The sequence below is a fragment of the Oratosquilla oratoria genome, chromosome 24, assembly GCF_046742065.1.
Source record: "Oratosquilla oratoria isolate Oo_2021 chromosome 24, ASM4674206v1, whole genome shotgun sequence".
Classification (NCBI taxonomy): Eukaryota; Metazoa; Arthropoda; class Malacostraca; order Stomatopoda; family Squillidae; genus Oratosquilla; species Oratosquilla oratoria.
In genome coordinates this window covers 43,516,042-43,528,247 of record NC_134800.1, presented here as the reverse complement: position 1 = coordinate 43,528,247, position 12,206 = coordinate 43,516,042, and the positions used below count along the sequence as shown (strand labels likewise).

At 43.6% G+C, this 12,206-nt stretch overlaps 1 protein-coding gene across 4 annotated transcripts in view; it reads right to left on the bottom strand.

Moving 5' to 3' along the window:
- The window catches only part of LOC143038585 (uncharacterized), a 44,764-nt gene extending 33,066 nt beyond the window's left edge, over positions 1-11,698 (bottom strand). Inside the window, exons 1-4 of one of the 4 annotated variants that reach the window (XM_076207986.1) lie at positions 10,725-11,698; positions 9,265-9,448; positions 3,655-3,859; positions 2,662-2,772 (exon numbers count right to left, since the gene is read on the bottom strand). In XM_076207986.1, coding sequence (XP_076064101.1) covers positions 2,662-2,772; positions 3,655-3,859; positions 9,265-9,448; positions 10,725-10,809 — 585 coding nt within the window. In that variant the 5' untranslated portion in view covers positions 10,810-11,698. Of the gene's footprint in view, positions 1-2,661; positions 2,773-3,654; positions 3,860-7,245; positions 7,499-9,264; positions 9,449-10,724 lie in introns of those variants that run through there. The other 3 variants (XM_076207985.1, XM_076207987.1, XM_076207988.1) reach the window with 3 other exon arrangements.
- Positions 11,699-12,206: the final 508 nt, after the last annotated feature.

Sequence of the window (12,206 nt, the reverse complement as noted above, 5' to 3'; positions counted from 1 at the left end):
AAAAGATTAGTCACACATAACTTACCCTTGGAGAAACCATGCTGTGTATCACGAATTAAATTATGTCTTTCGATGTATTCTCTGAGTCTATTTACTATTATTGTTTCAAGCATTTTTCCTATAACCGATGTCAAACTGATTGGCCTGTAGTTGCATATAGACGATCTTTCTCCCTTCTTAAAAACAAGAACAACGTTTGCCTGCCTCCAAGCAGTAGGCACAAAACCAGTGTCTACCGATTTATTAAATGTGTCAATTAACTGATCGCAGATTTTAAATTTACACTCCTTAAGCATTCTCAGAAAAATTTCTTCTGGACCCGGGGATTTTGTAGCTTTAAGTCTTTCAATCTACTTGACTGCTTGTACTTCACTAATGCTGATATTAGATAGACTACTTTCTTCATCCCCACTAAAAATCGGATCGCAGTCAGGTACTTTATCTAACCTCTCATTAGTAAACACCGAGAGAAAATATTTGTTAAACTCCTCACTCATTGTTTCCTCAATACTATGGTATATTCATCGTCAGATATATTTGAAATTTGTTTTGAAACGCTCAGTCGTGGGGGAATAGTATGGAAGAGTGTTCAGCAGTGGACACAGAGTGGTTGATGGATTGACTGATATTTGCAACGTGTTTTGAAATGAAGCGACTTCAGCGCCATCTGTTGGCAGATAAGTATAACAGATTGTCGTCGAACTTTGTAATCTACATGCATACTACATACCAGATGTCCTGTCCCTCTTAACATAAGACCATAAGGATGAGACTGCAAGAGACCATAAGGCCTACATTTGGCAGTAAAATGTCCATTACATCTATCATCCCTATCCATAAAGTTATCTAATCTTCTCTACAAAGGATTACAAAAGAGCATGCCAACAGGAGACCTTTTTTCCATAACTAGGTCGGATTCGAAAAAATTATAATAATAATAAATAAATAAATAAATAAATAAATAAATAAAAATAATAATATAAATAGTAATAAATAAAATAAATATGTAAAATTAAATAATAAACAAATAGGTAAATAGTAAATAATAATAAATGGACAGTTAAATAATAATAAATAGTCATAAACAAACAGACAAATAATAACAAACAAATAACATAAAATAAATGGCAGGTACTACAGCATCTTACGTGCTTATCTAAACAAATCTTAAAGCTTCGAACTGAACTACATTGCACTGCCTCTGCAGGAAATTCATTCCATTCATTAACTGCACGGTTGGCGAAGTAGTTTCTACCCACTTCCAAATTAAAGTTATTTCCTGGCAGTTTGAGACCATTATTTCTTGTCTGATTCTCATTCAGTGTGAAAATTTTGTCACTTTTGATGTCAATTCCCTTTAGAATCTTAAGCCGCGTCCACACTTGTTGCATTTCCACGTATCGTATCATCTTTGCGTACCACCTAGTGATACGATACTGTGCAACAGGGTATTGTACCCACTTGTTGCCTATCCGCCTGCTGTATACGGATACACAACAAGTGGGTACAATACCCTGTTGCACCGTATCGAATCACTAGGTGATACGCAAAGACGATACGATACGTGGAAATGCAACAAGTGTGGACGCGGCTTTAAAGTCCTGTATCAAGTCACTTCTGAGTCTACGCTTTTGTAAGGAAAGTAGATTCATAGCTTTATTCGATTTTCGTATGAATTATTTTTTATATTTGGAATCAGTTTTGTGGCTCACCGTTGTACTTTTTCTAATCTGTCAATGTTTTTAATGAGATTCGGTGACCATATGAAAACAGCATATTCCAAATGTGAACGAACTAACGATTTATATAGCTTGTTAATGAGAGATGGACTTTTGAGGTCAAAAGATCGCGCAATCAGTCCTAGAATATTATTTGCTTTCTTAGCGCTCACGATAATGGTCACCGAGTTCACACACACACACACACCAACACACACACACACCAACACACACACACACACACACACACACACACACACACACACACACACACACACACACACACACACACACACGCACACACCAAATATCTCGAGGAATAATAGGAGAATTATAATGTGTGAACGTTTTGATTCAAAGCATTTATGTTCAGCAATGTTGTTCAGGTTTGTGAACAGGCCCCTGTGGGTCAATACATTAAAGTAACGTAGATCTCCCATTATTCCTCGTTTTCTACATCCACCTTCACGTACACACGTGTGTGTGTGTGTGTGTGTGTGTGTGTGTGTGTGTGTGTGTGTGTGTGTGTGTGTGTGTGTCTGTGTGTCTGTGTGTGTGTGTGTGTGCGTGGGTGTTTATATAAATGTATAAGTATATGTATATGTACATGTATGAGGAAAATTGATATACCAGTATAAGAAAAGAATGGCAAAATTGAAGGCTTTCTTAGGTCACGATTCTAACGGAAGAAAAATCTGATAACGAGAAACATAAAGCAGTAGAGGATGAAACGAGAGGAGGGTCACGAGGCATTTAGGAGGCAGGAGGAGGTCGAGAAGAGGAGAGAGGAGGTCGAGTAGAGGAGAGAGGAGGTCGAGAAGAGGAGAGAGGAGGTCGAGAAGAGGAGAGAGGAGGTCGAGTAGAGGAGAGAGGAGGTCGAGAAGAGGAGAGAGGAGGTCGAGAAGAGGAGGGAGGAGGGAGGGAAGAGGAGGGAGAGACCTACGCAGAGGGCCTTTTGGAGGTAGGCCAGCACGGTGTAGAAGAGGAGGAAGTAGAGAGAAGTCATTCTTGCCTCTGGAACAAAGAGTCTCTCAGCCATGAAGAAGAGCACAACCTGAAGGAAAGAAGAACATTGGTGAGGACTTAAGAAATATTAACAACACAAAGTAATATATTGTATCCATGAAGATGTATGAATAGATCCATCAATAGTATTAAGAATATATGATACCCAGGGTAGTGGATGGGATGCAGGGATTACCCATCATCCATGAGGAGCTAAGATGAGATGGAGGAAAGGGTGGTGGAAGGGAGTGGAATGGATGGGAGTAGGTACGTGCCTTTGATTTGGCTACCTCCCCTATTAGGGGGAAAAACCTCTTAGTATATAGATAGACTATGATGTATAAATAGATGCATAAAATACTATAAAGCGCTCAATGTCTACTTAGATTTTAATATGTTTTTATTTTTGGCGTGTTTTAGGTGAATTTTTCGATATTAATGGAAAAATATATCCGTATATTGACAAATGGGTTTAATTAATCTCAAACTATTAAAGATCTATTTTAGGGCACCAATTACCATCGGCGCCCAGCAACCAATCAAACTCATCAAAAAACTTCTTCCCCTTTGTTAAGAAACCGAACTTCCTAATCAGCGATGTCAATGGTCTTTGGCAGTTATGAAAAGTGCAGTGAGGTAGAAGACAAAAGGATATGGCTCAAGGAAAGTATGAAGGAACCTCTGAAAAACAAAAAGGAGTCAGAACACGAGCCAATAAAAATGAGATGAAAAAAAGTAAATAGAACATTTTTTTAAAGAACGGAAGAGAATGCAAAGTCCCGTGTTAGACCTTTTCCTAACTTCCGTGCGGTCAAGACCTCGAACGTCCTTTGGTATCTCAAGCATCTTTGTCAGTCTGTGTGGTTGTATTGAGAGAGAGAGAGAGAGAGAGAGAAAGGGAGAGAGGGAGATAGGGAGAGAGACCACTAACCTGGTTACTTGTGATCCGGAAGCCATCTGTTGAGAGATAGAACCTGTGAAGCGAGGGCAACAAGACGCCCGCCACGAAATAAGGCGGACCCAGGACCAGCGACGTCAGCGAACTCGCGACTAGCGCCAGCGTCCTCACGAACCAGCTGACGAAGGAGTGGAGTGCCCCAAGGAAGTGCGCCAAGACTCCTGAGTGCACGAGGGACCTGGAAGGCAGAGTGAAGTTACGAAATCAGGTCAAGGTCAGGTCGAAGTCACGGGACCCCATCCACGGTGCGATCTGATCTTGGGCCCGCCGGACAGATCTGGTCGGATCCAATCAGATTGGGTCGTATATGTCGGTCGGACAAACCAAAATCAGTACATACGAGATCCAATCAGGTCGGATTTGGCCAGATCTATCCGGCGGCCTCAAGACCGGATTGTATCGTGGATGGGGTCCCCAAGGAAGAAGCCCCGGCATGAGTTATTTCCGTAAATGAAGACGTAGGTCATCATGAACCTTATGCCCAGAAAAAAACAAGGGCATTATTGCGATGGCGGGTGGCTATGGGTCCAACATTTTCGTTCAAGAATACGGATGTAAATATCTTGTAACTAAGACTCCTAGATGACGGAATGTCCTGCTTCATACCTTATTGTTCATTTGGGTCCCTTATTGTTCTTGGGTCCCTTATTGTTCATTATGTATATAAACGACTTAGACGATGGGTTAAATAGTGATGTTAGTAAGTTTGCGGACGACACTAAAATAGGACGCCTAATTAGGTCAGGAGAAGACGCCCAGATTCTGCAGGATGATCTTGATAAACTGTTAACATGGTCGGTGAAATGGCAAATGAACTTCAATATCTCTAAGTGTAGCGTGTTAAACGTAGGGCTACACAACCCCGAAAATAGATACAACTTAGATGACACGTTTTTAGAAAAATCTGAGTGCGAGAGGGACTTGGGAGTTCTGGTGAGTCCGGACCTTAAAACCAGGAAGCAGTGCATTAGCGCCAGAAATAAAGCAAACAGAGCATTAGGCTTCATTGCTAGGACGGTAACAAATAGAAGTGCAGAGGTAATTATTAAACTCTATCTAGCAATAGTTAGACCCATCCTGGACTATGCGGTACAGTTTTGGTCTCCGTCCTACAAAATGGACATAAATTCACTAGAATCAGTACAGAGAAGAATGACCAAAATGATACAAGGACTCGGAAATTTGCCTTACGAAGAGAGGCTTAGGCACCTAAACTTACACTCTCTGGAAAGACGCAGAGTGCGGGGTGATCTAATAGAAGTGTTCAAGTGGATCAAAGGCTATAACAGGGGTGATGCAAACAAGGTCATCATAATAAAACAACAGGGCAGGACTCGCAGTAATGGGTATAAACTGGACAAATTTAGATTTAAGAAGGTAATAGGCAAGAATTGGTTTACAAATAGGGTGGTCGATGAATGGAATAAACTTAGTAACCACGTAGTAAGCGCTGAAACTATCAGTTGTTTTAAAAAACGATTAGACAACTTTATGGATGGGGACGACAGGTGGTGATGGATACGGAGCTGCCTAGTGTAGGCCTTATGGTCTTTTGCAGTCTCCTTTATTTCTTATGTTCTTATGTTCTTATGTAACATGATAAAAAATACACTAGATATAAAGAGAATTATAAATATTTTAGCGTTTTAGGTAGTTACACATTAACTCTAAGGTCTAAGCAATATGAATGATAGAGAGCTGCGATCGAACCCATTACTTTTGCTCTGCTATGAACTTGGACTGCTGGGGCAAGTAACAGTCACTGCTGAGAATCGGAGAGGAGTGCGGGACTCGAACCCACAACTAGGCGAATGCGAGACCAGTATGCTTCCGATGGCGTCATCAACGCACAAAATCAAGTTCACCTTGTCATCGCAATGACAAAATTTATATATATTTGTTATGGCTAAAAACAAGGCATGAAATGGGACCAATGAAGGCATTGGCCTTTGGAACACTAAGAAAAGAAATCCAGTTTCTTGGTAGGCTTCTCTCAAATTCATTTTTTTTTCCATACATACACATACCAATGGTTTTTCCCCCTTACAAGGGAGGTAGCCAAAGGCATAAACCCGCTTCCCCCCATTTCATCCCCACACACTCCACTTCCATTCACCAATCCCCCCTCCCTCTTTTCTTGGCTCCTCTTGGATGACGGGTCATCCCTGCATCTCGCCCACTACCCTGGGTCAGAAGCAATGTAGAAAGCCATAGCACTTCCACAGCAACGCCGCTTCATTTAGTCGGCGAGCCCTCCTCTCCGTTCCCTCATACAGAAAAAGAGAAGAGGGGGAGAAATACTTTCGGGCTGCGACAAAATATCATTTTTGCATACTCCCTCACCCCCATCTCCCACCCACTCCCTTTCATGCATCACAGCATCACCTCTACACAACCATTCTCCACTCACCCCTATCTTCTGTCTTCTCCCTTCCTTAACAGACTCTTTCCCAGTGCCCCTTTTACCCCATCCATCCATCTCATCCTTGATTCCCCCCTCATGTTCACTCACTCCACCTCTGCCTTCCACACATCTTTCACTGATCTTTCTTCCCTCATTCTTTCCATGTGTTCAAACTATCCCAATATTCTTTCATCAACCCTATCTCCCAACTCCCTTTCCACCCCCCCCTCTCCTCCTCGCCTCCTCGTATATATATATATATATATATATATATATATATATGTATATATATATATATATATGTATATATATATATATATATGTATATATGTATATATATATATATATGTATATATATATATATATATATATATATATATATATATATTTTTTTTTTTTTTTTTTTTTTTTTTTTTTTGGCTCTTTGCCCTAGATTTTAATGTTTCTTCCATCGGAAAACTAGAGATATATATTTTTATTATCAGCTCTTGGTGCTGCAACCAATCCACAGGCTTTTGCATCAGATTTCTATAACTAGGCTGTGGAGTGCACTGTGACTGTGTCTTGATACATGTGATGGGTTTGCAACTGTTCTTATCATTTGTCCCTTTCGTTGTCCATCCTGGGAAGAAACTTTGTACTAGTGTCTGTCCTGTGAGTGTGAGGTTGCTTCTGTGTCAGGGATCAATATATGAAAGGAAACAAAAATAAATGAATAGATAAAATAAGATCAAATAAAAGAGAATATAAGAATGAAGGAAACTGCAAGAGATCATAAGGCCTACACTAGGCAGTCCCATGCCCCTTACTGCCTGTCATCATCCATATCCATAAAGTTATCTAATCTTCTCTTAAAATGACCCATTGTTTCAGCGCTCACTACATGGTTACTAAGTCTATTTCATTCATTAACTACTCTGTTGGTAAACCAGTTCTTGCCTGTTTCCTTCTTCAACCTAAATTTGTCCAAAATAAATTCATTACTACGAGTCCTGTCCTGCTGTCTTAATACGATGACCTAATTGATAAAATGTTAGGTGGAATTAGTTTCATCCTTTTAACGAGCGGAGGACACTACAACCAAACAACCTCGTTTATAGACCACACAAAGAAGAACTGAAACTATCTGGTAAAGGATGAAGAGGGCAAGAAGACCCTACCGAGTCCAAAGGGCAGCCACAGCAGTCTTCGCCGCTGTGGGGAGCCACATCGCCGAGGCTGAGGGGAGCTGCCCACGAAGAGCCGTCGGTAGCACCAGGAAGGTGTAGATCACAGCCGCAATCCCCACTAAGTGAGGACGGTGGCGCACGCAGTAGACTACGTAGGGGAGAAGCACCACCAGGAGTAGTGTAGGGTATCCTGGGAGGGTCGTTCTATCCCTGCTGGCCCAGTGGGTGCGCCCTCCACCACCTCCTGGCAAAGAACCAACACTCAGCAAGAGGAACGTAACCTTGAAACCTCACTTCCTAAAGAAATGATATCCAGAAATCTCCACATCAAGCGACACTTCCTCACTGACATTGACCGTCTAATCTAGCCCCGACACAATAGAAAGACCAACACTTACCATCACCCAGACATGATAAATAATCGAAATCAGAACCTAAGACTTAGCCGAGGAGTATGAGAACCTCTCCAACTTAAAATTTCGTAAAGAGTATTGCGGTAAAACCAGAAGGTCGGAGGTTCGAAGGCTTCAAGGCAACCGGCCCACTAACAGAGAGAGAAACCAATATAAAAATCACCAGAATCAGGAAAATATAACTGTGCACAGTTTCATTTTCTTCAATATTGAACATATAGACTAAACTTTCCGCTGAACCGATAACGTGTAACAGTGTAAAAAATTTGAGAGTTACATAGAATGTAAAAGTAAAGCATCTATTTCACCTTATTTACTTTCAGCTGGACTTGTTATATACCAAAGGGTCCTCAGCTTGTTTGTTCCGTAACTATTGGTTGTTATAAGAGAAAATTAGACAACTTTATGGATGGGGATGATAAGTGGTAATGGTCATGGAACTGCTTAGTGTTGGCCCTATGGTCTCTTGCAGTCTCCTCCATTCTTGTGTCCTTAAGTTTAATGTTAGATAATTTTATGGATGGGGATGATAGGTGGTAATGGACATGGAACTGCCTAGTGTTGGCCCTATGGTCTCTTGCAGTCTCCTCCATTCTTGTGTCCTTATATTTATGATTAGATAATTTTATGGATGGGGATGATAGGTGGTAATGGGCATGGAACTGCCTAGTGTTGGCCCTATGGTCTCTTGCAGTCTCCTCCATTCTTGTGTTCTTATGTTTTTATTACAACCCCCACTGTCCCCAACCATTTACTGCAATGCTTGCAGTACTCGGCCATCAAGACCCAGTTCTCTTTCGTCATAGTATATACAGTGTTTTCGAGTTCAGAGGATTCCTCCACAGGGGATTGCAATGCGGGGGGGGGGTATCCATAGATCCCCCCACCCCCACCCTTTTCCCCTTCTCCTCCTGGGGACCCATTGAAACTTACAAATGGAGACCATGTCTCGAAAACTGCTGTCAGTTAGTGGATCTTTTAGTGATTTTTAATTAAGTTTGTATGTGTGAGTGTGTGTGAATGTGTATGTTTGTTGTGTGTGTGTGTGTGTGTGTGTGTGTGTGTGTGTGTGTGTGCGTGTGTGTGTAGGCGTGCGTTGTGTGTGTGTATGTTTGTGTTGTGTGTGTGTATTTCTGTGTGTGTGTGTTTTTTTGAGTGTGTGTGTGTGTGTGTGTGTGTGTGTGTGTGTGTGTGTGTGTGTGTGTGTGTGTGTGTGTGTGTGTGTGTGTGTGTGTGCGTGCGTACGTGCGCGCGCGGTCACCCGAACCTGACCCGTAAGATATCAGAACACAAATACATCCTCGTTGTTGTTGTTACATAAATACAGTTCCGTTGATAAAGACAAATCACTCTTGTAAAGACAAGGCTATACCGTATGTCACAAATGTACTGAACATGGGAGGGCAACATTGCATTGTCCTCACACGTCCCAGATCAGGTTTTATTGTCTTTAGTCGGCCATAAGGACAAAGACCGAAATATTCGTGAACATAAGAGGACACTTTTGCATGGTCACGACACATCCCGCTCCAGGTTCGATTATTATCTTTAGTCGGACGAAGACCGGTAATCTTCTTATTGATTTCGCCTCACCTACCCTGCCTGTGCCCCGCCATGCCAAAGCCTCCGACAGAGCCTGACGAGGACCTTGGTGATGGAGTAGTAGTTGGTGGCAGCGGGGACGACGACGCAACTGTAGAGGACCACGATGAGGACGACGGTTGGGAGCGGGTAGAACCTCGTCAGGAGCGGTGCCAGGAGCACCAAGGACAGGAGGCCACCTGGAAAGGAGCGCCAGGCGTTCTAGAAAGTACTGAAACTAGAGGGAGACTAGGGACAGGAGGCCACCTGGAAAGGACCGTTAAGTGTTCTAGAATGTTCTGAAACTAGAGGGTGACTAGGGACAAGAGTCCATCAGGAAAGGAGCTCCAGAACTTCTAGAAAGTTCTGAAATTAGAGGGTGACTAGGGACAGGAGGCCACCTGGAAAGAACTCCAGGGGTTCTAGAAGGTTCTGAAACTAGAGGGTGACTAGGGACAGAAGGCCACCTGGAAAGGAGCGCCAGGGGTTCTAGAAAGTTCTTAAAATAGAGGGTGACTAGGGACAGAAGGCCACGTGAAAAGGAGCGCCAAGGGTTCTTGGAAGTTCTTAAAATAGAGGGTGACTAGGGACAGGAGGCCACCTGGAAAGGAGGTCCAGGGGTTCTAGAAAGTTCTGAAAATGGAGGATGACCAGGGACAGGAGACCAACTGAAAGTTCTGAAACTTCAGGATGAATAGGGATAGAAGGCCATATGAAGGTTCTGAAACCTCAGGGCGACCCGAGACAGGAGGGGAGCCGAGAGGTCTGAAACTTCAGGGTGACCAAGGACACGAGGCCACCTGGAAGTTAGAACTAGCACAAAGTCCACCTGCTATAGTAGAGGTCACCTGATAGTATGGAACTTAACTGCTATTAACATCTCCTCTGCTAGCCCCAGGCTCCTCTGCTAGCTAGGACTATTACACTGTAGCTCGTTTCCAAGTGGGGACCCCCCATCCTTTTGTTTGCATTCAATTCTGCTAATAACTCGCGTATCTTATCATAGGGTTTACCTGCTAGTACTGAAGTTATCTGCCATCATTTGACTTGTCTGATGAAATAGGAATTATATGCTCTGCATATGACTACTCCACAACTAGCAATATGAAGACCACATGCTAGCAGTAAAATTAACTGCCATCATGAGAGTTACCTGCTATCATGAAGGTTACCTGTTATCATGAGGGCTCCCTGTTATCATAAGGGTTACCTATTATCATGAGGATTAGCTGCTGTCATGAGGGATACCTGTTATCATAAGGGCTACCTGCTGTCATGAGGATTACCTGCTATCATGAGGGTTACCTGCTGTATTGAGGGTTACCTGCTGTATTGAGGGTTACCTGCTATCATGAGGGTTACCTTCTGATATAAGGGTTACCTACTATCATGGGGTTTACCTGCTAATATAAGGGTTACCTACTTTCATGGGATTTACCTGCTAATATAAGGGATACCTGCTATCATGAGGTTTACCTGCTGTTCCGTGCCGTACGTCCTGCTTGAATACGACCGCCCTCCACCTGCCAGGATTACGATATGGTGTGTCTACGATGGGCATTCCGATGTCGAGGCTCCCGCGCCCCTCTTCGTCAGGTGGTGGCTGTGCGCTCCTGAAGGAGGGAACCACAAGCAGGAGGCATCGGGTCTTGCGTCACTTGTCCTCTTCAGGTTCTCAAGTACGTGACCACAATTGGGTAAAGAACAAGCTCCGGTACCTCCTGTGGGAGATGTTCCTCTGTAAAGAACGTGATGAATACCCGTGGAGATTGAACAGCCGAATGCTGCTTCAGACTTCGAAGGGTTCAGTGTTCAGTTTGTTACGATGACGGAAAGGATACGATTGGGTAGCTTCACATGTGTGTACTTTCGAAACACAACTAAGTAGTGGTACGAGCTGGCACCATCGACACAGGTGTTTTACAAGTGCCACAGGTGGATCTCCCGCAGCGGCACTCCACAGCGAACGCACTGGCACTCTCGTTTAGAACATAAAATATTTCTAGATTTGTTTACAAAGCACCAGGAGCACAGTTGGCAGGCACTAGTAGAATAATCATATAGCTGGCTCCCCTCCCCTCACCTCTCACCCCTACCTCACCCTCATGACGTCACATCTCTTGGCACCGTTAAACACGTGACGTTGTTGTGGTCGTGGCACCGGGGCCCTCTCTCCCTCACCCTCCACCAACGCCTCGCTGTGACGCAGCAGGAACATTACACTTCGACACCGCCTTCGTCGTATTGATTATGACCGAGGGGGGGAGACCTCCGGAGGTCCTAGCGGGGCTGTGGAGGTCATGAGGAGGGCTTCGGCGAGAGAGTGACAAAGGAGAGGTTCCCGAGGTCGATCCGGGTACCCGGTGGTTGTCGAGAACGGGTAGGTGAACTCAAGGAACCTGCGACGGGAGCAGGAGCTGTGTGGCAACTGAGGTCTCGGTGGCACTGTGCCGGCCAGTGTTGCCACATCTTGAGCGAACTGCGAATTAGTGCTTTGGTAGTGCCTCCGAGGAGGACCCACATGTGAGTCTCAAGCCATTAAGTGCCAAATGATATCACGAGAGAGAGAGAGAGAGGGAGTGAGGGAGCGAGTGAAGGAGAGAGAGGGAGGGAGGAAAGGAGAGAGGGAGGAAGGGAAGGAAAGAGAGAGAAGAGAAATAGGGAGATGGATACACACACACACGCGCGCGCGCGCGCACACACACACACACACACAAAACACACCCAGGATGCCCAATTCATACTATGATTCTAAATGAATATGCAAACGAGTACTTACTCTCTGTTGGTCAGTGAGCACCCACACAGTTGTTGATAAAAGAAAATGGGCTTGTATGATATATATAAAGTATTTCTATAAAAAAAAAAAAAAAAAAAAATGCCTTTACGCGTTGACCTTCTATCGCAAGGGTTCTCAACCTTTTTCCCGTCACGTACCCCCTGAGTCACCAAACCATC